A 25,198-nucleotide genomic window follows, 5' to 3' on the forward strand; every position below is an offset into this window, starting at 1 on the left:
CCTCTCTCAAAATAATAGACTTTAAAAAATCATTTTAAAAAGTTACCATATCCTAAAGTACAACACAACTGTTAAAAACAAGTTGTGTTAGATTTGATCTTTAGAAACAGCTTACCAACGAAATAGTCATAACAGATAAATGCAGGGACTTTGGGGCTGAGTGAGTTCATTCAACAGGGTTCAGTCTGGGAAAAGGGTCATGGATCATGCTACATGACATTAGAAAGGGCAAGTCCAAAACAAGGCTGTGAGGACGCACTAGCCACTGTGCACTAAGCACAGGGGCAGAGTAACAAGATAGAACTCTCAAGGACACCTGGGTTTGCTGGGAAGTTAGGCCAGCCACCAGCAAGAACTGAGGGAAGCTGAACCACTGGAGGAGACATTGCCTCTCTGCAGCCCCAGTGAGTATCTCTCAACATGTGCTAGTTGGAGCTGGGCTGACCCTGCAAAATTAGATCTAAACAGGCTTAGACAAGGACATATCTCCCAGAACATCACACAGAGGAGGTTACCAAAGAAATGCAGTCTCAGAAGACAGGTTGCTCAAAGTCTCACCTGGGTCCCCATGTGCAGAGCCAAGCCAGCTGGGGCTGGATGAGCATGTGATGGAGAGGAAGGAGTGGGCTCAGATGTAGATCATGAGGACTGAGACTAGAGGTGTGTTCACTGTGTGTCTGAACAAGAGTGGTCAGGGCTACAGGACTGTGGAGGGACTCTAAGTAGAGGGCTCAGAGTCCCTGGGCACAGTGGACCTGTTCCAGAAGGGAGTGCTGGAGGGAGGCCATTCCTAACCGAAACTAGAATTAGAACTGGTAGAGATCAAACAAGGCAGCAAGTGCTCATGGCACATCAGAACCACACATTCTTTCCAAATGAGATTTCCCGGTGAGAGTGGCCAGAACATCTAGCAGGAGCAGGAGGCAGGGGGTTGGGGGGACTCTGGTTCAGGATCCTTCTTCAGCCTCTACGGCCCTCCTGTATAAGAATCCACCTCTGCCTCCCTCTGGGGGGGGGGGGACTGCTGGTCACCCACCAGGCTCCTTTCTGCCTCCAACTGAGATAGAGCTGCTGTGGCCAATTCTGGAGGCCACACCAGGCCAGGGAGGTGACAATGGGGGCCAAGCTGATGATTTTCTATCCATGCACTTTGGAGCATCCAGGAGCCCAGGAGAGGTGCCTTGGGGGCCAGCTGGTGGGGCGAGGCTGGGGACCAACTGTCCCAGTTTCCGCAGGACTGTAAGCTGGATGAGCTGGTCACCTCCATTGAGGGTGCCCTGGATGCCCCACTCCATGAACCAGGATGCCTGACTTCCACCCATTCCACAGGGAAGGGCAGTTCTGCTGTCTGATTGGCCCCCAACCTCCAAGTGAGGTGGCGGAACCCTCTCCTCCTTCTCCAAACAAACCCACAAAGAAAGAGATAACACTTCATCCGGTTCTGCTTTTTTATTGGCCTGTCTGTTCATATACAGCGAGTCCTAGAGCGGAGACTGAGGGGCGCAGCCCAGAAGGGCGACCTCCCACCCCCCCATCACACACACGCCCTCTCTGCCAGGCCGGGTGCTTAGTGCACCTGGGCCAAGTTGTGCTTCTTGTACAGCAGCGCCCTCTTCTTCTCTCGCTCGCGCACGAAGGCTCGAAGTGGCGCGGTGGAGAAGGAGACAGCCGCGGGCTGGGAGCCCGCAGGGCCCTCCTCGGTTAGCCATGGACACTGTAGGCAGCTGGTCGCGCACGGCCGGCCCCTGGAGAGAGGGAAACGGTACCAGCTGAGCTCTGGGAGCGGAGACCGAGCGGAGAAGGGACGTAGGGCGTGGGCCAGGCGGGGTGGGAGGGCTGGGCTCGGGGCGGAGCGCAAGGTGATGCGACGGACGGGACGGCCACCTTACCAGGGGTGCGCACACAACGTGCTCCGGAGAAAAGCCACCGCGCCGCCGGACAGCCCCGCGTAGCAGCAACCCAGACGGATGAGCCCCTTGCGCAAGGCTTTCTGCAGGCCGCGTGTCCCTTCACCGTTCACCGGGTACTCCGCGCTCAGCCTGCGCGCGTGGGGGATCAGGAGACTCAGGTAACCATCGGGTGGGGGGGGGACAGCGGGGGGTCTGGGAGAACCCTCCGTGGATGCCCAGTCCCTCCCCCCCCCCCCTCCGCCCCTGCGCTTGGAGAACTCACATGATGAAGGCTGTCACGCCTATAGCCCAGATGTCGGTCTGTGGGACGGCACCCTGGCCCTCCAGGAGCTCGGGAGCTGGGAGTTAGTACAGGTCAGGGCACAGGTGAGAGCCTGGGGAGGGACGCAGGCCTGGGGGCGGGGTTTCCTCCTGGCCCACCCTTCCCCCCAGGTCAGGTTGGCGTCCGCTCCCCGCGCACCCATGGTCTCCACGTAGTCCTTGAACCTCTCGGAGGGCAGGACCTTCTCCTGGGCGAGGCTCTGGGCGTTGCCCAGGTCGACGACCTTGAGTAAGTTGTATTCGGTGACGATCATGTTCTCGGACCTGAGGTCCAGATGCAGAATGCGCTGGGCGTGCAGGTACTGGGCGGCGCTAAGTATCTGCCATAGGTAATCCTTCACCTCCGACTCTGAGTAGGAGACCCTGGGGGCGCGTGAGAAGAGGGACTCGGCTCTGTCCACGGCAGAAGGGGCGCGGAGACACGAGCCCTGCCCGTGGCCTTGGGAGGGGCACCCCCGCTCTGCTAAAGCTCCGGGACGTGGGCTGGTCGGTGGAGGCGGAGCCCGGAGGTGGTACGCAGCGCGCTCCCCTCCGCGCTCCGACGCTCTTTACATTCCCGCCCCGGGACCAGTAGGCAGGCCACCCCTCACCTCTCCGCCAGGCAGGGGAGCAGCTCGGGTCCCGAGCAAAGCTCCAAGATGAGGACCAGGTGCCGGGGGCTGAGGTAGGCGGCCTGCAGCTGGGCCAGGTGCGGGTGGCGCAGGCTCTTGAGAGCCTCGTATTCGCGCAGTACGGCAGTCCTGTCCTCGGGGCGATAGGGAACGATCTTCGCGGCCAGCGCTCGTCCGCTGGCCTTCTCCCGGCACTGCCGCACCACGCTGAAGCGGCCCCTGGACGAGGGGGCACCGGCCAGGCTTGTGAGGACACCCCCCACGCACCCTCCTTCCCAGTATCAGTAAAGCAAGCCCAGCGGGAGGTGACCAGAGCCTTCCGGGAAGGGGGAGGACGGCACAGAGGCTCTGAACCAAACTTGGGTGGAGGCGCCAAGTGGGGAGGGAGGCTGGGCCAGCGGGGTGGTGGGCTGTGGCGGGGAGGTCCGCCTTCCCTTTACCTTCGGATCTGCGTCTGGAAGGCGAACGTCTGCGTGCTGGGGAGGGGCTGGGCTGGCCGCGAGGCGCTGCTCTCCTCCTCAGAGGCTACGGGAGAAGGAGTCAGTGATGGAGGCACCCCTCCAGCCCCAGCTCCCCCCACCTCGTCTCCTCTCCCCCTTCCCAGGCACCCTGACAGGGGCCCTTCTGTGAATCCCCACACTTTGACCTCATTCCTTGGGCCATGGAGATGCAGGGACCTACAGGTTAAACCAAACTTTCCTAGGGGCAGTCCCGGGGGCTCAGTCCCTTAAGCGTCTGACTCTTGATTTCTGCTCTTGTCATGATCTCATGGTTGGTGAGTTCAAACCCACAGCTCAGAGCCTGCTTAGGATTCTCTCTCCCTTTCTGTGCCCCTCCCCTGCTCATGCTCTTTCTCTCTCAAAAATAAATAAAACAAAAATAAATTTAAAAAGCATCCCAGAGAGTACGTGTGACTGGAGTGATAGCGCATGGCCACCGCCCCGCCCAGCAGGCTCACCCAGGTGGCTGGGCCCTCCCAGGAGGACCGGCTCTGAGGGGCTGCTGTAAGGACCCATGCCCGCCTTGCTGACGCAGGCCGTGCGGAAGATGTATGTGCCGCCCCTCGAAAGCTTGCTGGCGCTGTAGCAGCAGTCGAAGATGTCAGAAGCCAGGGTGTTCCAGCTGCCACCTGGGCCACACAGGAGGGGCATGGGTGAGCACTAGCCCAAGGCCCCCCTCCCCAGGGCCAGGGGGTGGACAGACCCCTCCCAGAGGGAGCACGGAGTTGGCTGGGCTCTGCCTGAGGCCCCCCAGCCAGGCAGGCTTCCCCGATGGGCACCCGGGGGACACCGGGATGGCTCGCACCTTCCAAGCTGCACTGCACAACGTAGGTTACGGGGCCGTATGACTCCACGGGTTTCCAGACCAGCAGCACCCCATCGGCATATACCTCCCCGATGTCCGGGCGGGGGGAAGACGAGGGGCGCTCTGCGGGGCCACAGTCAGCAGTCAGGGTGGGGGGGCCTTTCCAGGGCTTCCGATGCAGCTCAGAGCCCCTGCCCGCCCTGCCTTGCCCTCCTACACCTGCAGCCAGGACCCTGAGCCCACCATCCCCTAGTCCCATTCGTTCGGGGTCCCCTTCCAGCACTGACCAGTAAGTAGAAGGGCCCAGGGCCTCCTGTGGTGGGGGCCTTGGTAGGTGTGTACCCTGCCAGGCTCCCTTCCCACCATGTACTCAGGAAGCCCGTGGAGTGGCCCTCAGGGACAGCCCTCTGCCAGTGCCAGGCCCCCCACAGGGAGGCCTGTCCTGGCTGCTCAGGTTCACCTGACAAACACCTGCTGGTTGGCCATTGCTGAGAATTAAGCCAGGGCCCGAGGGCTGCACCCACAGCCCCTGTTTGGGGTCCCATGCACTGTTTTTGAGATCATAGTTTGACCGTAATAGAAATACAAACTGGGAAGCAGCCTGGTCCTCCATTGGCTAGAAGAACTGGGAGGAAATGGGTGTGAAATGCAAGGAGAGGAGCACCCCCCCCCCCACGCCCAGAAGGGCAGGGGAAAGGGCTGGGCCAGGTGGGCCACCCTGCCTCCTGCCTTCTGCCTCCCATCCTGGGGGTTCCAGCCTGCAGAGCGGACTCCTACCCTCTGTGGCCCCTCCAGGCTTGCCAGTGTGCTGGGGTGTGCACAACTGGCTGGTGACCGTCACATTCTGTAGGCCTCCAGCAGAGGGGCCCGGCATAAACCCACCCTCAAAGTGATAAGGGGTCTCCAGGCACCCCAGAAGAGTCTCATCCCCTCCTCTGCCTCCGTGGGCCTGGAGGAAACCTCCAGAAGGAGGCAGTGGCATGTGGGGTGGCCCCTCTCCCTGTCTCCACCCAGAGGGCTTGGCACGGTGCACCCACCTGCCTTCCGGAGGATGGCCGTGGTGGCCGCAGTCCCCAGCGTGTTGCGAACGCTGCACGTGTACACTCCCAGGTCATCAGCATTCACCACCAGGATGGTCAGGAGCTGGAAGTTCTTGAGTGTGGAGGAGATAAGGAGGCGGCTGCTACTCTCCAGGGGAGTCCCATCTGCAGCAGGACAGAGCAGACCTGGGGAGCAGCTCAAATATGCACCCTGCCTGGAGACCCATGCCCTCCTGGGGCCTCAGGTTCCCTCTGTACAGTGAGAGCAGTGCCCTCCTCCTTCCTGCACCCCAGCCCCAGGACACCTCCTTACCTTTGCTCCAGGTGGCCTGTGCAGCTGGCTGGGCTGACACTTGGCAGGCAAGAGTCACTGACTGGCCCAAGACCACCGTTTCATCTGAGAGCTCCCTTAGAAAGGATGGCGCTGGGGAGCAGGAAGGGAGGCAGGGGAGCCTTCAGAGATGATCCCCAACCTGAGAACCTGGACCCCTGAGGCAGGGATGCTGGGGAAGCCCACCCTCACTCAGCTCATCTTTAACACTAGCACCTGCCCCAGAAAGTCCTCCAGAACTGCCCCAATAATGGGACCAGAGCACCCCCCCTCACCTATCTGGGCTCCAGCCCCCGTGGATGTAAGCTTGTCCCCCGCACTGGTCTGGGCACTGAGGAGGGGCTCCCGTCCCCCACAGCTGGGTCCCCTCAGCTGCAGTGCGGCTCGGCCCCCCAGGGCAGCACACCCACCTCGGTCCTTGCTTTTCAGGCCCAGCCGAAAGGAAGCCAGGCCTGCCTTCTTCCTGGGGGGGCTCTCTTTCTCCAGACCTGCAGGGAGGAGGCCTCCAGAAGTCACACCTAAGGGGCCCAGCTGCCACCCACAGTGGACTCCCACACAGGGCACAAGAGCCCAGATCCCACAGACTTTTGTTGCAAATGAGCTAAACTTGCTGCAGAGACCACCCCCTTCTGACCCCTGTCAGGATCAGCCTGTCCTGGGCAAGGGCACCAGGGGCAGGTAAGACTTGGGGGCCATGGGTGCCTGGGGAGGCCAGGACTGGTTTGATTCTCTTTGTACCAGTGTCTCCAAGCCTTCTCAGGTCCCAACACAGGGACCTCAGATGCACACGGGGGTTGCGGGTTGAGGCCACACAGGAGACCTCAGAAACAGAGGCCCCCATGTGGGGCAGGGGAGAGGACCCTGGAGCAGAGTGGCTTCTGTGTCACCCAGCTCTTCCCAGCCACGGAGGCGGCGAGGTGCCCCAAAGTGCAAACAAGACACCTACTACCTGCAGGGAGGGGGTGGAGTGGGGTGGGGAAGTCACCTTCCGGCCTGCCCTTCAGGAGGCGGGAGATGTGGGCCACCGAGGCCCTCACCCTCCTGCGCAGTCCCAGCTCCAGGGGCTCCTCCAGCGTGTGTCTCCTGGGGAGGTGGAAGAGGCCACCGGAGGGGGGTGACCATTTCCGCTTCCTACTGCCAGTGGCCTCCCCGAGCAGGGTCTCCATGTCCTCTGGCTCCTCTGTGATCTGCAGGCTGGCTGGTGGACCCAGTGCGCCTGGCCAGGGCCACGTGGCCTCTGGGAACTCAGCCAGCTCCTCCTCTGCCTCGGATTCCGAGGAGGAAGGTGACTCTGGTTCCACAGGCTTGGGGACCTTCCTGAAGATCATGAACTCAAAAGGGAGGTACTTGATGTCATACAGGTCGGACAGGTTGAGGTAGGCAGGCTCCACCTCTGAGATGTCCAGGGACACAGTGTCCGCTGCTTCTGAGTCCCCAGACAGGTCTTGGATCTGCACCAGGGACACCTGGGAGCCCCTGCCGAAGTCTTCCCACGAGCTCAGCTCTGGGGAGGCCCTTGGGGGTGCCCTGCTGCCCTCGGGAAGGGGCGCTGCACTGGCCTGGGGGGGTGGGCTCTGAGCCCCAGTGTCATCATGCTCCTCTGAGGACTGAGAGGTGGCCCAGGCCATCCTGGCCCACAGGGGACCCTGCCCCAGCATGCCCCCTGCATCCCCACCAAAGGCAAAGGTGCCATAACCCGCCACTCCTGCGTAGCCCCCATGTTGCCCCAGGGAGAACTTCCGCATGGTGGCCTGTTCCTGAGGCCGCTGTGGGCTGGGCTCCGGTTCTGATGCATCCTCCAGCTCCAGGGTGGCATCCTGGGAGGGACCAGGCCCCGTGCCCACCTGGGAAGCCAACCCTGAGGAGCTAGGGGGACTCAGCCTCCCAGGGAGACAAGTGTCCTTTGGACTCTCCATAGAGCCTGGCTGGCAGCTTTCTTGGGCTGGGGAGAGGGGAGCCTGGGTCTCCCCCGAGAGGAAGGGGCTGGAGGATGCCCAGAGGGGCCCCGTGCCCTGCTCTGAAGGGAAGGAGCCAGAAAGTTGTGGTGTAACAGCCTTAGGGGGGCCACAGCCTTGCAGGGGAGCGGGACCCCGCTGGGGCTGGAAGGAAGGGGTGGGCTGCCACCCACAGCTGTCCTGGGATGACCCCTCTTGCTGAGCAGCCCCTGGGAGGCCCCCGATGGATGGCAGTAGTCTTGGCCCCTGCTGGGATCCCTCTGGACGCTGCATCTCCTGGGCACATGTGACCCCTCCTGGCAGGTTCTCCCCTGAGGCTATCTGGAGGCCTGAGAGGCCTGGGGCAGGGCACTGCCCCCCGCCACAGGCCTCAGTGGAGGAGCTGGTGGAGTGTGGCCGGTCGAGCTCCAGGGATCGGCTGCGGCCGGGTGCCACTCGGGCGCTGGAGCCAGGCAGCCGCAGGGCGGTCTCGAAGGAGGGCACTTTGGCCATCAGAGCGGCCTGCTCCTCCCGGGCGGCCTCCTCCTCCAGCGCGCGATGCTCCAGCAGCGGCTCCCGCAGGCCGGGCAGGGCCTTTGCGAAGTAGCCGCCCTTGAGCAGGTGCCTCCGCCGGGCGGGGTGCCGCCTGCCGCCCATGGCGGGGCCTCCGCGCTCCGGGGCCTCGCCTGCCTGCTGGTAGAAGAGGCTGCGGATGACGCTCTGCCGGGGAACGCAGCCCGGGGCAGCAGGCACCTCTGCACCTGGGGGCGACGCCGGCCGAGGCGCCGCGGCGGCAGACGCACAAGCCTCGGCCTCCTCCGGCAGGCTAGCGGAGGGCCGCAAGAAGCCCCGCGGGTGCAGCAGCGGGGAATGGGTCACCGGAGAGGGCGGCAGCGATTTGGCCCGGGCGAAGGGTGCCAGCTCGTTGTCGGAGGACGAGGACGAGCTGCTGGAGGCGGCGCTGGCGCCTTCGTGCAGGTGCCGGGCCACCCCGAGGGACGGGCTGTCGGGCGGGCCCTGGAGCAGCTCGGGAATGGAGCGCATCACCAGGATGGACTTGTAGCTCATCAGGGAGCGCTGGGGGTTGCGGGGTACAGGGGTGCGTGAGCCGTGTGTCCGCCCGCTTTGCGGCTCCTAGTGGTCCCTGAAGGGGCACCCAGGAACTGGAGCGCGTTACAAGCTCCACTCCTCATCCCCTAGGGCTGTGTCGTTCTGTTCCTGCCCAGGCTGGGACGTTGCGCGTGGCACGCACCTCCTCCCAGACCCGCCCCAGGGGCTCAGAGAGCGCATGCCCCAGCCTGGCTTCTCTTTCTCCCAGGCCCTGCGGGGACACACAGCCAGCCCTCGGGGCCTGGTTTCCTTGCGGGCCTCCAGCCCCCACCTCGCAGCTCTGCCCCCTCTTCAGCATTTTTGGGGGGTCTAACCTTAACCCTCACCCCCTCCGCGAGGCTGCACTGCTCACCTGCCAGCGGCTGCGGGCTAGCAGGAACTTGAGTTGCTTGGTGTTGATGAAGTGGGCCTCCTCCGCGGGCACGGACTTCTGAGAGGGCCCAGGTGACAGAGACGGTGAGGGCAGACCCTGGTGCACCCTGTGGTCCACGCAGACCTCCGCCTCCCCAGCCCCATGGCCTGTTTCCCTCCCTGTGCAGGCCTGCTTGGGCTCAGCCTGCTCACCTGGAACCAAGGGTGGGCCAGGCACTTGGCTGCGCTGGGTCGGGCCCTGAGAGGAGAAGAAGGCCAGGCGTCAGGCCAGGTGATCAGCTGCCCCAGGGGCAGGCCTGTGAGAACCCGGGGTGGGGAAAGGGTGGCACACTCACTCTGGGGCCTTCTGCAGGGCAGCCTTGATAAATTCCTGGGCATCCTCACTGAGGTGGGCAGCCATGGGGCTGCTCCAAGACACCCGCCCCTCCAGCACATTCAGGAGGGTGGCTCGGTCACTCTCACCAGCAAATGGTGACGAGCAGGTCAGGCTGAAAGCAGAGACATGACTTTGCCTTCAGAAGTGACCTGGATTTCTGGATGCATAGGGAGCAGGTGGCCAGAGCAAACAGTGCTGGGTCTTTTACAAGGCCCCCAGTGGCCACAGAGCCACTCCCATCCAGCCCTGAGAGTCCCAGAAATGGCCAATATTTGCCCAGAGATCCACGCTCAGCCTGGGACAGGGATCAAGGGTCAACCTGGAGTATGTACCCAGCCTTAGCGTGAGGTGGGATCCAGGCTCAATCTACACCAGCAGCCTCCTCGAGGGCAGCTGTAACTGTAATGAGGAGGCTCTGGGCAGACCCTTTAGGGAAACAGCTCAGTGCTTTGCCTGGTGACCCGGCCAAGCTCCTCTGGTCCACAGTGTGTAAGAAAAGAGTGCAGCAGAAACCACTTATCAGAGTTGGCTGACCACTGGTTCCCATAATAGCTGCCCTGTGGGTCTTGGGTCTTTGATCTGGGAAGCAGCCAGTAGTGCACGTGGCTTGTCATGGGTCTGATGGGGAAGGGATCGGCGCTTGGTTTCAGAGGGGGTGGTTGACAGAGGCAGGTGTCTGCTTACCTGAGATAGGAGATGACCCCCATGGCCCTGCAGGAGCAAAAGCACAGTCTTGAGTCATCCCATGCCTGGGCTTCGGGCAAAGGGTATGCTCAGAGTTGGGGGGTGTGGGAGGAGGGGCAGCGACTGTGTGTGGGGCGGGGGCTGCTGGCATCCCCAGTGGCCACTCACTTACCAGATGTCCGAGGCCTCGCTCACAGGAGTCTGCTCAATGATCTCAGGGGATACAAACTCTGGGGAGCCATACTTGCTGTATTGTGGCTCTACTGGGGTGATTTTTTGGGCAAAGCCGAAGTCGCAGATTTTAATGTCCTCCCGAGCGGGATGCACCATCAGGATATTTGGGGGCTGTGAGACACAGTCAGGGAGAGGGGAGGCCATGCCCTAAGGAGGGGCTCCCAGGGCCGCAGGGAACACACAGGGGTCTGTGAAGGGCTTTCCCAAGGCAACGGTGATGCTGGTGGGACAGTGGGCAGTCTTGGGGTAGGTTTTAGTGCTATTTGGGGACAGCTTCCAGTTCATCCGAGCTGTACCCCACCTGATATCACTCTGCATCCCCAGAGAGTCTGGAAGTGCTAGACTTGCATCTACCCGCCCCCCCATGTTCAGGGTCCCTCCCTGGTCCCTGCGGGGCCCCAAGAAGGTCAAGCACCTTTATGTCCAAATGGAGAATGCTCTGGCCGTGCAGATAATGCAGCCCTTCTGCCAGCTGCTGGATGTACACCTTGACCTGGAACCGAGGCCAGGGCTCAGAGGAGGTCCATCCTCCACCTACTGCTCCACTCGCCCCCAGATCTGAGCTGGGCACGGATCCCACAGGGCAGGTGGTGTGCAAAGCCTCCCAGAGCCCAAGGCCAGAGGATTCCTCCAGCCCGGAAAGCAGATGGGCCTGACTAAAGCCGGAAGCACCTGGTGTCTCAGGAGGGAGGGCCCCACCAGCCAGGTGGTGACTGGGAGAGGAAAGCAGTGGCCCCCCGGGGAAGGGGGGTGCATGGAAGGGCTTAGAGAGCCCTACTGAGGAACTGCCACACCCCATGAGGCCCGGAGGAACCCCAGAAGGTTTCCAAGCTGGGGTGTACTGGGTGTGGCCAGGGAAAACAGGAGACTGTGCAGTTACCTCAGCCTCGGTCACCACACTCTTCTTGAACAGCCGGTCCAGCAGCTCCTCTGAGGAGCACCTGGGGCTCAGGTCAAGGAAAGCTCTGGAGTCTGGAACCCACCTGGCCCCACACACACCTCCTATCTTGGGGTGGGGGTGGGGGCCAAGCTGGGGAGGTTGGTGCTCAGACTGTGGAGGGTGGGAGGGACAGGGACCCCAAGGAGGGGGGCCAAGGTCAGAGGACAGCAGCAGAGTGGGAGGGGTGAGTAGAGCATGTGCACCCCTCCCTGGAGCTCGGGTGGGCTGCCTGAGGACCCTCAGCATTAGCGCTGAGTGTGGCCCATAAGTCTGACCTCCCTGCTGGGCAAGGCCCCGTGGAGCATGGGATGGCCCAGTGAGGGCTTGTCTTGGACCCTGTGACACAGCTCTGCTAAAATTCCTGGGCCAGGGGACCGCGAGCTACAAGGCCAGGGCTGTGTCCAGGAATAGCAGAACAGGCCCTGCTGGGGCCCTCGGACCTATGCCTGCCAAGGGTCTGCGTGGGCGCCCCTTTCCTTGGCCTCTGGCCTGGCTGTGGGATACAGCTCCAGGACAAGGATCAGGGTCTTCTGGGTCTCAAACTGGTCAAGCAGCCCTGTGACCAGCGGGTGGCTGAGTGTGGCCAGGATGTCCCTCTCGCGGTACGCCTGGGTGCGCGTCCTGCTCCGCAGGGGGATGAACTTGGCCGCGCAGAACATCTGGTTTCCCTTGTGCTGCACCCTCTTCACGAAGCCGAACACGCCCCTGGGAGGAGGGGAGCCACGCTGGGGGCGCGCACCGGTTCCCCAGGACGGGGTTGGAGGAGCGGTGGAGTTCCGGAGAGCTGTGGTCACGAGGGTCCCCCAGGGAAGGAGGTTTCTGGGGGACTGGGTTCTGGGTGGGGGTGCCCGTGCCGTTGGGTCAGCGGGAGGGGTGGAGCTCCTGAGAGGCGGAATTTCCGGAGAACAGGGGGGCGGGAAAGAGGGTGCTTCGTGGACGGCGGGGTCCCGAGGCGCAGGGGTTCCAGGGGATACTGGCGGCTCTGGAGAAAGCTGGTGCTCCGTGGGGGCGGGGTCCCGGGAAGCTGGGGCTCCCGGGGGGCTGGGGGCGGGGACTTGAAGGAAGGGCCTCTGGGAGGTGGAGGTTGAGGGGCGGAGTTCAGGGGACGCAAGGGTACCCGGGGACCAAGGGTTCCAGGGGTGCTGGGGGCTCCCGGGGGAGAAGGCAGGTGCTCCGTGGTGGGCGGGGTTCCTGGGGCGCAGGGGTTCCCGGGTCGCAGGGTTTCCAGGATCCTGGGGGTTCCGGGGGCGGAGATTGGGAGGAAAGAGCTCTGGGAGGCGGGGGCTGAGGGATGGAGTTCCAGGGATTCAGGGGTCCGCGGGGCGCAGGGGTTCCAGGAGGTGCTGGGGGCTCCCAGGGCGGAGAGTGGGGGGAAGGGGCTCTGTGTCGCGGGGGTGTCGAGGAGCGGCCCTCTCCTGGGGCTGCGTTTGTGGACAATACCTTCCAATTTCCTCCTTGACCTCGTAGAAGGAGTGCAGCTTCCTTCGATAGCTTTGCTTCTCAGTGTCAGGCTCGCTGTCTCCTGTAGTCGAAGAACGGGAGTCGTAGGTGTAACTATGTCCACTTACCCCCAACTGGAGCGTCTCTGTGCTGGACGGACTATGCTGGAGCCTGAGGGAGGCTGCAGACCACACCCGTCCCATGCCCTCGAGGAGGGTTCCCCGGACTCACCCCCGTGGACCACCAGCTCCGCTTTACACAGCACCTGGCCACCAGCGTTTTGGGCCAGGCAGGTGTAGACGCCTGCGTCCTGCTGGGTCACATCCCTTAGCAGCAGGGAGTAGGTAGTCCCTTCCCGATGCTGGCTGAGCCGGGGTCCGCCCACCACCTGGGCATCATCCTGGGGGCACAGGCGGGCGGGGCGGCTGTCAGCCCAACCTGGGGATGGACTGTATCCCGCCCCCGCCCTACTGCAAGTGCTTTGCTGTTGGGTGGGAATGCTACACACTCGCCAGTCCCGGCCCCCAGCCCGGTGCCTGTCCCTACCCGGTACCAGGTCACTGTGGGCTGCGGGTTGCCCTCGATGACTGCTTGGAACTGCGCGGTGCTGCCCCTCTGTGCCTGCACGTCTTCGATGGTGACCTGCATGGATGGGGGCCCTGGGGTGCAGGAGGGAGCCCATGGAGAGAGGTCCAGGCTGTGTCCTCAGCCCACATTGAGTCTTGGAGCTGGGCCTTGCAGTCAGAGACTGCCCCCCTATAGTGGGCCAGCATTGACCACCCACCCACGCCTGTCCTGATACCCCCAAGCCTTGTGATACACCCTGGAGCAACAAGAGCCCACCTGCCTCCCTAATGGGGGCGCCCCCCTCCTGACTCTGCCCAGGCCCCTGATGGTCAGGAAGTGCCTCCTTCCCATGAGCCTATGTCTCTCCTAGCTGTCCAAGGGCAGGGTGTGCAGAGCATGTCGACGCCTGCTGGAGAAGGTGGCCCCCAGCAAACAGTTCACTACCTTCAGCCCCTCAACCCTCCCAGGTGACAGCCCTCACCTCTCCCTGGGGGGACACAGGGGCAGAGAGCTCCCCACACCTACCCCGCCCCAGCAAGGCTGGGACAGGCCAGGTGGCTCTGCAGGTTCCTCTGCACAAGCGTCCCTCCCCCAGTCCAGGGCACTGGGAGCACACACAGACATGACCCACTAAGCCCCTGCCTACTTGTGGCACCCGTGTCGCTGGCCTGGTACACGTATGTCCGATGCGTGGTCTCCATGAACACCTGGCTGTGGATGTCCCATAGGTCCACTGCTCCTGCTCCCGGCCAGGCTGTACCCTCCATCCTGTGGTCATGGAGCTGGATGAGTGTCTGCTCTTCTCCTACACCCCTGGTGTGTGGGCAGCTCTGCCCCCCACCCCCCCCCCCCCGCACTACAGCAGACTTTTAGGGGATGCACAAAGAGGAGACCCAGCCCCGGGTGAGGCGAGGGCTCCACCCCTCACCCTGAGAGCAGTCTCTCCTCTGTGCCCTGACCCTGGGATGTCCCCTCATGAACTACACCCACCCAGCACGCCAAGGTTACCGGATGGGCACAGTGCGTCCCTGGGCCTCAGCATGGGCCCCCAAGTCCTGCTCCTGGCCCTCCTGGGGAAGAGGCTCTGGCACCTTCTGAGGCTCAGCTAGTAGGAGACAGGGGCTTAGTGAGAGGGAACTTGGGATGGAGCTGGGACTGCCCCTCACTATGTGTCCCCATGTCATTCTGCAGGCCCAGAGGGTGGGAGCACAAGGCGGAGGAGGGACTGTGGGAGCACAGGGCCCCTGTGGGTAAGAACAGACAGGGACTACCCTCCTCCAAACCCAGGGGTCCTGACCTCCCTGCAGAGCCCAGGAGCCAATGCACCCTCCTGTCCTAGCTTCTGGCCTGGGCCAGCAGCCACGCAACAGGGTCCCAGCTACCCAGACAAGGGCCATTCTGACAGCCAGGTGCAGCAGCTTCTGGGGGGGGAGGGGCCCCAAGGCAGCATCCCTAGGGGGGGTCTCATCAGGCCAGGGTGTTGGTGAGGGGGTCTACCTCTCCTCTCCTTCCTCCTCCCTCTCCCTCCTCCTCCTTTCTTCCTCCTTCTCCTCCTTCTCCTCCTCCCTCACCTCCTTTCTTTTCTCCCTCCTCTTCCTCCTTACTCCTCTTCCTCCCTCTCATCCCTCTTCTTCCCTCTTCCCCCTTTCCTTCATCCTCCTCCTCCCTCCCCTCCTCTCTCTTCCTCCCTCCTCCTCCCCCTTCCTCCCTCCTCCATCTCCTCCTCTCTCTTCTCTCTTCTTCCTTCTTCCTCCTCTCTCTTCTTCTTCTCCCTCCCTCCTCCTCTCCATCTCCTCCCTCACCTCCTCCTCCCTCCTTTTTCTTCTCCTCCCTCCTTCCACTCCTCCTCTTCCCCCCCTCCTCCCCCGCTCCTTCTCACCTACCCAGAAGCACAGGGCACTCAGGCTCTGTGCCCAGGGCTACCACCAAAGCCTCTGGCTTCCAGGACAGATGTACTCAGGGTGGGAAGAACCTCCCAGCACCCACCTCCTGCCTATAGCTTCACAGTTGGGGAGCCTGAGGCTGAGCTAAACTGGGCCTTGTCCAGGTCCCCCAGTGCATGGGGCCATTGGGATGTCAGGGTCCCCAGGGCTCTTCCCATTCACCTGAATAAGATGGATACCTGGGGTGGCCAAGGTTGAAGCCAGCATAGGGGGGACCCTGAGAGCAGGTGGCACTTTGTGGTCAGCCTGAGGCCACTGGGCCTCACCAGATGCATCTGCAACCTCCGTGCCTAGGAGTTTGGGGCCAGCCTCCTGGTGTTTGGGTGGCCCCCCAGGGCCAGGGATGGGGCCAGCGTGGTCCCCTGTGGAGGGTCCTGGAGCCTCGGGGCACACCAGCATCCTTGGAACAGACGTGATCTCCTTGTCTGCTGGCTCCAGGGCAACTGGGGGAGGGGCAGCAGCATCTGTGGGAGAGGCGGGTCAGCGTGTAGGGGTGAGGCGTGGCCTGGGCCCAAGAAGAGGGCGCCAGAAACCTTGTCCCAGTCCTCAGAGGCTGCCCCAGTGAGCTGACTCCAAGCTGCCCTTCCCACCAATCTGACCCACCACACACTCAAGGCAGTGAGCCCAGGACTTTTGAAAACATGGGGGCTCCTCTGGGCACAGGTGGGTCTGGACACCTGCCCTCTGTCTTGGTCCTGCCCCTCAGTCTCAGTTCATCCCATACCTTCACCCTGGGACTGGCCTCCACACCATGGTCCACTCCAGACCCCAGGGTACTGGGCCACCCAGGCCCAAGGGAACCCAGCCCCACACGCTAGGGAAGCCTGGGAACAGCCTGATGTTGTCAGGGGCCAAGGGGTCCTTCCTGCCCTCCCAGGCCAGCCATGCATGGCAGCAGCCTCCCCTCCACCTGCAGCCTAGCCCCACTGAGGCCACTGTATCCTTGTTGGCTCCCTGCCTCTAGCTCCTGGTGCATTTTCCTCCCCCACCTGGGGGTCATTCTTCCTATGGTCACACCACAGCCTCACACATGCCCAGGGATGCCTACCACTCCATTCCCAGCAGGTCCCCCCGCCTGGAGCTCTCCCCTCACCCCAGACTTTTTCTCTTGTTCATATTCTGTATCCTCAGACCTCATCCCCGAACACATCACAACCTCTGTGCCCATCTCACCAACAACCCCCCCCGCACAGATGGTAGGGAGGGCTGCTCAGCCTCCAGAGGGCTGGGAATGACCACTAGTCTTGTCACAAGGTAGCACCTATCACCAGCCACACAGCCTGTGTGAGCAAGCTACACCGGCGAGCTGTCACGCCTCCACCCAGGGACCCTAGGATGGGCCAGAACCCACAGGCTGGTGTCAGGTGCCCACCAAGGGCTGCTACTGGTGGTCCCCAGGACCAGACATAGAAGGCCCTCCCCAACAAGTCGCCGGAGCCACCAGGCAGAGAAGCAAGAAAGCAGAGAAGACACAGTGCAGGGAACCAGTTTATTATCATCATCGGGGCCATCTGATGGGCCACTTCCCATGCACAGACCCTGGTCCACCCTGCAGAAAGGCTCAGGAGGGCCTGCAGGGCTGTGCCCCGCACAGGCCTCCCAGAGGCCAAGACAAATGTTCATGGTGAAGATGCGACTGGGGAGCCCCCACCTGAGAGGAAGACCAGGACCCTAGCCTGGAGCAGACAGGACAAACCTGACATCCCGGCCTTGTGAACATGGCCAGACAGATACAGTGTCCCTGACTTATGTCTAGAGCCCTGAGCCCAGAGCTGCAGTCCATGAGTCTCTCCAGCCTGTACTCTTCAGAGGCTTCTGTACTTTCTGAGACTCCAGATCTGTGTGCAGTGTCCTCAGCCAGACCAGGCCTTGTGAGGTAGCAAGTGCCTGGGGTAGAAGGGGCAGGCAGGCTCCAGCCCTGAGTTCTTGGAGAGTGGAGGGGAGGATCAGAGCACACATATCCATGGGGCACTGGCTTCCTCCACACAGCCACACTGGCTGCATCAGGGTGCCTGACAGCCAAGCCCCTGACGCTTATGGCCTCAACCCTGGGAGGGGCTGGGGGCCTTGTCCCCATCTGGGTGGATGTGCAGAGTGACCGTCTCACCCACTGTCCCAAAGCTGACTGTCTGGGTGGAAACCTCTGTTTTGAAGCTGCTCTGGCCACTGTCTGCAGACCGCTGGACCTGGGTGCAGAAGGACGGCTTCCAGGAGGTAGCACCCCCAGCCCGCACCTCCTGCACACAGAAGGAGACTCCACTGGGGCCAAGGACTTGAGGCCCTGACGGAGACACTTCCCGGTGACTGAAAAAGCTGGATGGGCCTCGTGGGCCCAGGGGACGCCCCACATTGAGCAGGACAGGCCGCCCCACAGTGGGCTCACTGATCTCTCTCTGAAGCACAGAGACCTCACAGGGTGGGTCATCAGAAGTGCTGGGCACTGGGCCATGACAGCCGAAGGTCTCCCCCTCCTGGGGCACGTAATCCTCCAGGTCAGCCAGTGTCAGCACTCGGCCGTCGTGTGTGAGGACCTTGGGGTCACGGCTCCAAAGGCTGTTGGTGCCCTGAGGCTCCTCTGTCAGGAGGGCACCTCCTTCCTCCATCTCCTCCAGGGGAGCCTCTTCTTCAGCTGCTTGGGGAGGGAAAGGCTCAGGGGTCTCCTCTGGCCCAGCGTCCATGCAGAAGGTGAGAGGCTCTCCAGCACTGACTATGGTTCTGCCCTGGGCCTGGGGCTCCTGAGCCAGTAACTTGTTGTTGGAATTGTTTGCATTGGGGTCTCCTGTGGGTGTCCCACCTGACATCGTGAAGAGGAGCCCTGTGGAGCTGTCGGGTGCCTCTCTGGAAGGAGATGCACCCCTGGAGCCCGTCTTCTTCACCTGGACTTCAATAGTCTCCTCAACCTCTACCCACTTGGGTTGGGGCCTCGTGCCCTGGGGCAGGGCCGGTGTGTGGGACTCAGGCTCCGTCACGTACAGCATGGGCACAGTGGGCCTCCAGCCTGGCTCCACCTCAGGCTTTCGAGGCTGGCTGGCCCCCAGTGAGTAGAGCACCTCGGGGGCCAACTGGCCTGGCCTGGGTGGGCTGGCAGTGCGGCGAGAAGGCGAGCGGGAAGGGGACTTGTTGGGAGACCGGCGCCGGCCACGGGGGCTCTTCACCACGGTGGTGATGGTCTCCTCTCTGCAGGGAGAGGGCCAAGAGGAAATGGGCACAGAGACCTGCAGCCTTGCTCAGTGCCCGCACCATCAGCACATGCAGGGGCCACATGAGTGATTGGGTTAGTGTCCTCACAAGCAAGTGGTGACACTGCACAAACTCCTACACATGTGCTTGAGCCCAACCTCTGGAACCTACAGAGAACCAAAGAAACAAAGCACAAAGCCCCATCTGGCTAACCTCAAACTCTAGCGTGCATATCTCAAAACAAGAGTTGAGGCATCAGGGGAGGGCCATTCCACATTACAAGGTGCCTCAAAACCCCAGACTGAGACTGGTTTACAATGTCTCTGTGTGCTAGTCTCTCCTCCATTTATGACCATCTCACTTCGGAGATCCCAGTGCTCTTTGTGCAGTTAATGGGAAGGTATGCAGGGACATAGCCATATGGCCTTCCTTGTCCATCCCACCAGTGCCTTATGCTTTATATCATGTGGGTTACCCCAGTGAGCCCTCAGAGATCAGGAGCCATCCATAAGATGTAAATAATAGAGATGCTCCTTTCATGGATGAAACATAGAGTTAATCTGTATAAAGCTCAGACACAGTCGCATAGCTCCAGGGATGGGGTACTTACTACTACCCCATGTATTGTGGGGCAGCAACGTGCCTTGGGGGAGGAGGGAGGAAGTCGAGGAAGGGTTAACCCAGGATCTGACCAAATGTCTGATGATAAGATTCTCCATAACTTGGACAACTTCAGGCCCCTTGAGGAGGTCATAGGTCCATGGGGACTAACCAGAGTTTCCCATCTGGTCTTAGACCAGTTTTTCTTGCCTCCTGGCTTTTGCAAGCTTTTCCACAATCTCCACCTGCACACACCCTCTAGTGGAAGTCCTCCCGATCATCCAGGTCAAAACCAATTCTTCCTTCTGTGGTTTCACTCAGCTCCAAACCTCTTGTGTAATTTAAGTAGCAACAACCCCAGCCTTGAAGGCACCAAAGAAAGGGATGGCGGGCGTGGCACCGGGGAAATGGGTTATCGGTTGGCTTCCAATCATGAGACACCCTGAGCAAGCCTCTTCCCTGAACGTGAGTTTCCCCATCTCCCTAATGCTAGGGTTGGGCTTGGAGACATGTAAGGGACCTAGAGCTGTGCTGCCCACTAGGGTTACACTATTTTAATTAAATGCAAGTTAATGAGAATAACTAAAATCTAGCATTCAGTTCTTCAGTTACACTTGACACATTTGAAATACTTGGCAGCCACATATGGCTAGTGGATGCTCTTGTAGTGTGCAACATAGAGAATACTTCCAACATCACAGAAAGCTCTGTTGGACAGAAATGTCCTAGATTCTAGGGTTTTGAGTAGAATTCTGCCTCTGGCCCACTGTGGGAAACAGCTCTCAGTCCCGGCTCCAAACTAACTGGTGTGATTCTGGGTCCAAGCTGGGTGTACTGCTGTGAAGTATACAGAGTAAGTCTACCCTGCGGAAGCAATGGAGCCATGGAGGCCCTGTAAGAGAGAGCTGTGAAGTGTGAAGTTAGTCAAGACCCCAGGGGAATGTGGGTCCCCTCTGGAGCATCTGCAAAGTGCTGGCAGTCAGCACTTTGTGCTGGCATGGTGAGCAAAAGCCATATGGGCAGGTAGTCAGACAAGCAGGTGGCCGGGCCACACAGGCAAGGTCCAGGTGGGTTAGTGGGCATGCAGGGGGCACTGCAGTCAGAAGGAAAGTTAGGAACACGCCTGCACTTACATGATGATGGTTTTCTTGGGGACTTTAGTCTCCTGCTCAGTGACTACAAAGAAAACAGTCGGAATAGCCAGGGTTACAGATCAGCCAGCGCTCAGGAGCTGAGCTGTTTGAATGGCATGGCAGTGTAGTAACCTGCTCGGCTTAGGAGCACTGGATCCAAGCCCTGCCTGGCCTATCTGTCTCAGCTTGAAGCCCCAGTTGTCATCTTTGAAATGGAGATGACAGAGCCTTCTTCGAGTGTCTGGGGGATAAGGAAGTAGAACATCAAATGTGTCTAACATGAGGAAATGAGGGTCTTTCAGGGACCGTAGCAAGAGTAGGGGCCCCATCTGGGCAGTCCACACAGAAATTCCAGCTCTTTCTTCAGCTCATGTGCCAGGGAGCCCTGTGATTTTGTCAAACCTAAGGTCCCACTGCTCAGACAAAAACTGAAGGCTAGGCGTGGGGAAAGGAATGGCTCATGGGAATCAAACTGCAACTGGGATGGCTGGTCCCTGTTTTATAAAAATTCCTAAAGAATAAAGACATCTCTCCAGGGAGGTGGCACATATGAGCTTTGTAGCATGAGGCCATGAAAATCCCATCAGGAGCAACCAGAAATGCCTGGACAGGGTCCTGAGCTCTAAGTGAGTAGAGAAATTTAGGTCTTCCCATAGAAGCTACCTACAAATTCAACTGCCTTGATTACCCTACCTTTCTACCCCTCTGGAGCCAGCAGATGGAGGATCAGAGTCCCAGAGACAGGATAGGACTCATCTGGGACCAAGCAGCACCTATTCCAACCTGTCTCAAGGTCTCTTCCTCTGCAACTTCTGGGAAGGGCCAGGTTTGCCACAGAGATGCCCCCTCCCAACCACACCCTGCTGGACAGCAGGCAGTCAGCGGCTACCAGTACCCTTAGGTCTCAACAGTCCCTTTTGCCATTCTAGGGACAAAGCTGAGTGGGATGCTCAAAAAAGTCAAGTGGCATGGCCTGGGGCACACAGCACCCTGGCTTCATGTGTGGGATTTCAGGCTTTGCTACAGTGCCATATAGAAAAAGGATTTTCTTTTTAGATGACCAAGAGTATTTTAAACTTGTCTCCAATTGGATGCACATGAATTAAATGTACCAGTTGTATCCGTATGGCCCTTGGGAGCCTCATTTATTTGTGTATATGTGTGCACACAAGCATGTGCATGCACACATGCATGTATGTATGTACATGTGCGTGTTTGTGCTAGCTGCCTCCTGGAGAGGGAAGCCCCCTGGGAGAGAGAATGGAATGCACCAACATGCCCTGTGTGTGAGGATTAAGTTGGGGCCAGAGAGAGCCAGCCTGTTTGCCACCTGCAGACTGGACCCTGTGTGCAGAACTCCTCTCCTCGCCCCCCCTCCATGACTGGGGTCACCTCTTGCTGCTCTATGGGGTGGTAGTCAGGACATGTCTTGGCTGCCTGGTGCTTTTGTTCCTGAACTGGCCAGGCACCTGATGGGCCCTAAGCTCCAGTGAGTACTGGCAGCTATTGGAGAGGTGCAGCCGTGCGAAGCAAGGCTCCTGGCCCAGTGCGGTTCCACAAGCGAGGGGGCAGCACCCACCCCACAAGGCTGGCCAGGGCCGTGCTGGCCATAGAGCCACCAGGTTAAGGATGAAGCGGCAGGATAGGGTTAGGAAGCGGTAGGCGCTGGGCTCCAATCCTGGGTTTGTGAGAACCCGCCTTCTTGGATGTGAGGCACCAGGAGGCTGCCCCTCTTCCAGACTCCACAGCCGTCGGACGTTGACAGAAAGTGACCCATCATGACAATGAAGTGAATGCCTCTGTAGGACATGCTTGTTGCCAGCCTGAGAGGGAGCACTGAAGTCCCTATGCAGCACCTCCCCTACATAAGATGCTACACTGCAGGAAGTGCAGGTGCCTGCAGACATCACAGGATCCTCTGGGGGGCAGGAACAAGGACCCCTGCCCTCTCTGTGATGGCTGTGGAGGGTCTCAAAGGCTGTGAGGCCAAACTTCAGGTGCCAAGTAGGCTGACTGTAGGAGGGTCTAGATAGACAGAGGCGCCCAGGCATGGGGCCCCAGGAAGGACTGGATCCAGTAGCCCAAGGCATCACAGAAGCCAACATTCAGAAGTTGGGAGAACATGTATTCCAGCCCTTTCTACTGTGGGAGCTGAAGCTCCACCAGGTATTAGTCAAGCCTCTTGCTTGTATGCCTCCAGGAACAGAAGACTTACCACCTTATAGGTGGGGATACTTGCACTGGGAGAAGCTGTTCTTGGGGCTGCACCCTGCCCCATCAGGCTGCTCTCTGGGACTGAGCAGGCCCAGAACAGATTCCAGTTGCCACCCTCCCCATCCCAGCCATTCTTGGGCTGGGCCCAGCTGGGATCTTGGACCCAGGCATGAGTGGAGGCGTGAGGTGCCCTGCTGCCCACCCTTCACCTCCCACCCCAAAGCACATCTCCCCCTAGTGAGACACATCCCAGGACCCCAGGGGCCACCCCCGGCCAGGTTAGGGAGGCAGAGCCACGGCATTCTGTTTTTCCCATGAACAACCCAACCCCAACACCACTCCCTCTCCTGGGAGCCAAGCTGAGACCCGGCAGCCCTGTGCTCTGCACACGGCAAAGCTGTCCTACCTAATGTTGCTGCCAGCTATCACGAGGCCTGGCTGGCTACTGTCCAGCAGCCTGCCTGGCCCAGATAGGACCTTTCTATGCACTCATTACTGCCCCAGAGATGGTGAGGAAGATGCCACCCCCAGGGCAGCCCTTCAGCCTTGCTGAAGCTCTGGGCTCATGGCTCACCTCATGCTGCCCCAGTAGGGCGCTGGGACCCAGCCCTTGCTCCACGGCCTCTGCATCCCCTCCTCTCCCAGACAGACCCCTCCTTGGCCCTCACTGCCCCTCCTCCAAGAAGCACACCTTGATTGGAAAAGCTGGTAGTTTCCCCCAACCCAGCCCCACAGCACTCACCTTCCACAGCTGCAAGCTGCTCTCTTCGACGTTGTTCCCGGGCTCGCACAGCTGGGCTCTGCATGCACAGCTCTGCCCCGCCCCTCGCAGAGCCCAGCCGGTTCACCAACTGCAGGGCAGATGGCAGGAGCCTGCTTAGAGCCTGCGGCTCCCTGGGGACCATGCAGGTCGTTTGTAGTGGGGGCCCTCCCTGGCTGTGTCCCAGAGGCATAGAGCCTATCACCAAAGAAAGGGTTCCCACACAGACCCAGCATTGCCCAGGGTTTCCTAGGCACTGGGGACACTGTCTACACACTTTAGTGTGGTGGCCATATGGGCCCAAGCACGTGCATGGAACCGAATCTTTACCTACAGGTAACTTATTGATTTCAATTCAAATTGCATGTGGCCAGTAGTGACTGAATCAGACAGTATGGGTCCAGAGCTGGCTCAGGTCTATGTGTTCCCACAGGAACCTCCATAGGGGCCAGGCCCCACCTAGGCTACCAACAGCAGCCACACAGAGGGGGCTTGTAGCCAGGAAGAGCCACAGCCTGCACACACCATCCACAGACCACCCCTGGCCCTGCAGGTGGGCAAGTGGCTTTGGGAGAAAAGAGGATGCCACCCAGGGTTCCCATCTGGGTCCCTGTCCCCTGTCATGGACACTGGATGGTGGGCCAGAGATCCCCTCCTTCACTGGGGATACTGGGTGATCGTGGGCCAGGGATCGCTCCATCATCAGGGGCACTAGGTAATGGGGGGCTAGGGTTCTGTCCTCATCATGGTTCAGGGACACTGGGTGATGGTGGGTTGGGGTCCCTCCCTCATCAGGGACACTGGGTGATAGGGGGCCAGGGTCCCTCCCTCATCAGGGGCACTGGGTGATGGGGGACTAGGAATCTGCCCTCATCATGGTTCAGGGACACTGGGTGATGGGGAGCCGGGGTCCCTCCCTCATCAGGGACACTGGGTGATGGGAGGCCCCAAGCTAGTCCCCTCAGCTGCCCTTATGTCTGCCCATGTCACCTCGCACTCATAGTGGCCCAGGTCCTCCTTGTTGGCCGCCAAGATCTCCAACACCAGCAGGCCACTGCGGGGCTCGTTCAGCGTTCGGTATTTGCCGCTGGGTGTCAGCAGGGCCCCGTCCTTGTACCACCTATGGCCAACCCTACAGTGTGAGGCAGAGCCACCCCAGCCTCCCCGACTTGAGACCCTCCTCTCGCCCCCCCTGCAGTCTGGGCTTGCACATGGAGCCCACCCACACTTTGCCAGCATCCAGCAGACCCTGTCCCAGCCCCCACACTGCCTGGCCTACCTGATCTGGGGGTGTGGGGCACCTTCGATGGTACAGGTGACCTGAACGTCCTCTCCCTCCACAAAGGGCACTGCCCGGATCTTTTTCACAAACCGTGGGGGTACTGTGGGGCCACCAAGTGGTGGAAGGGGAAGAGATATAGAGAGAGACACCATGATGGAGAGGGACCCTACTCCACCAGTGAGTTCCCCAGATGTGGTCGGAATCCACATGGCCACCATCAGCCCCACCCGCAGGCCTGTGCCCCCCATTGAGTCCCCAAGGTAGAGCAGGGTCCAGATGCCCCACACCCCAGCCTCCCTCCCAGGGCTCACCTTGCACCAGTATCTTGCCTAGGGTGCTGGCATTGCCAGCAGCACTGGCCGCGAAGCACATGTACTGGCCAGAGTCCACGCCAGTCAGGTTGTCCAGAATGAGGGCACATGAGCCATCGGGGTCCTCGATGAGGATGTGGTGAGGGTCCACTTCCACTGGCTTCCCGTCTGGAAAGGAAGGCAGGGCTGTCACGGAGGGGACCCTGCTGGGGACAGGAGGCTGGCCTGCCTGGGGGGTTGCAGTCATGGGGCAGCGATGGAGGAGCACTTCTGGAGCATGGACCCCTGGCGGGGAGCCTGGCTGGCCAAGCTGACCCAGAGTGCCATTTCCTTCCCCAGACCTCCATGTCCCCTGTGCAGCCTTGCAAAGTAGGCTCCTTGCTGGAGGTAGGGGCCGGGCAGAGGGACCTGGCCCCAACAGACGATGTCTCATTCTGGCACGCAGACCTTCACTCATCTGCCCATTGATTCCGTTACTCCCCGGGACCCCACCCAATAGACATGCTCAGACACTGCCCATGTCCCTCATCACTACCCAACTGAATGTCTCCAGCCATCATGCGATTCTCCCCTGCGTGGAGGCCAGGAGAGGTGCATCTT

General features: G+C 60.8%; 1 protein-coding gene across 45 annotated transcripts in view; it reads right to left on the reverse strand.

The window, feature by feature from the left end:
* Nucleotides 1–1,513: 1,513 nt before the first annotated feature.
* The window catches only part of OBSCN (obscurin, cytoskeletal calmodulin and titin-interacting RhoGEF), a 158,777-nt gene continuing 135,092 nt past the window's right edge, over nucleotides 1,514–25,198 (reverse strand). For 42 of the 45 annotated variants that reach the window (XM_053218847.1, XM_053218742.1, XM_053218689.1 and 39 more), the window contains 30 exons: nucleotides 24,599–24,766; nucleotides 24,285–24,387; nucleotides 23,996–24,125; nucleotides 22,988–23,096; nucleotides 15,298–15,582; nucleotides 14,184–14,280; nucleotides 13,822–13,943; nucleotides 13,155–13,267; nucleotides 12,840–13,008; nucleotides 12,609–12,690; nucleotides 11,673–11,873; nucleotides 11,109–11,169; nucleotides 10,644–10,721; nucleotides 10,167–10,339; nucleotides 9,995–10,021; nucleotides 9,270–9,422; nucleotides 9,127–9,172; nucleotides 8,915–8,992; nucleotides 6,504–8,529; nucleotides 5,929–6,006; nucleotides 5,501–5,611; nucleotides 5,185–5,352; nucleotides 4,148–4,270; nucleotides 3,801–3,971; nucleotides 3,283–3,367; nucleotides 2,822–3,061; nucleotides 2,371–2,594; nucleotides 2,173–2,248; nucleotides 1,890–2,039; nucleotides 1,514–1,745 (listed from right to left, as the gene is read on the reverse strand). In XM_053218847.1, the coding sequence (XP_053074822.1) occupies nucleotides 1,568–1,745; nucleotides 1,890–2,039; nucleotides 2,173–2,248; nucleotides 2,371–2,594; nucleotides 2,822–3,061; nucleotides 3,283–3,367; nucleotides 3,801–3,971; nucleotides 4,148–4,270; nucleotides 5,185–5,352; nucleotides 5,501–5,611; nucleotides 5,929–6,006; nucleotides 6,504–8,529; nucleotides 8,915–8,992; nucleotides 9,127–9,172; nucleotides 9,270–9,422; nucleotides 9,995–10,021; nucleotides 10,167–10,339; nucleotides 10,644–10,721; nucleotides 11,109–11,169; nucleotides 11,673–11,873; nucleotides 12,609–12,690; nucleotides 12,840–13,008; nucleotides 13,155–13,267; nucleotides 13,822–13,943; nucleotides 14,184–14,280; nucleotides 15,298–15,582; nucleotides 22,988–23,096; nucleotides 23,996–24,125; nucleotides 24,285–24,387; nucleotides 24,599–24,766 (5,825 nt within the window). In that variant the 3' untranslated portion in view covers nucleotides 1,514–1,567. Of the gene's footprint in view, nucleotides 1,746–1,889; nucleotides 2,040–2,172; nucleotides 2,249–2,370; nucleotides 2,595–2,821; nucleotides 3,062–3,282; nucleotides 3,368–3,800; nucleotides 3,972–4,147; nucleotides 4,271–5,184; nucleotides 5,353–5,500; nucleotides 5,612–5,928; nucleotides 6,007–6,503; nucleotides 8,530–8,914; nucleotides 8,993–9,126; nucleotides 9,173–9,269; nucleotides 9,423–9,994; nucleotides 10,022–10,166; nucleotides 10,340–10,643; nucleotides 10,722–11,108; nucleotides 11,170–11,672; nucleotides 11,874–12,608; nucleotides 12,691–12,839; nucleotides 13,009–13,154; nucleotides 13,268–13,821; nucleotides 13,944–14,183; nucleotides 14,281–15,297; nucleotides 15,583–16,593; nucleotides 18,296–20,031; nucleotides 20,075–22,987; nucleotides 23,097–23,995; nucleotides 24,126–24,284; nucleotides 24,388–24,598; nucleotides 24,767–25,198 lie in introns of those variants that run through there. The other 3 variants (XM_053218865.1, XM_053218855.1, XM_053218858.1) reach the window with 2 other exon arrangements.

The sequence above is a fragment of the Acinonyx jubatus genome, chromosome A1 (genome assembly GCF_027475565.1).
Source record: "Acinonyx jubatus isolate Ajub_Pintada_27869175 chromosome A1, VMU_Ajub_asm_v1.0, whole genome shotgun sequence".
NCBI lineage: Eukaryota > Metazoa > Chordata > Mammalia > Carnivora > Felidae > Acinonyx > Acinonyx jubatus.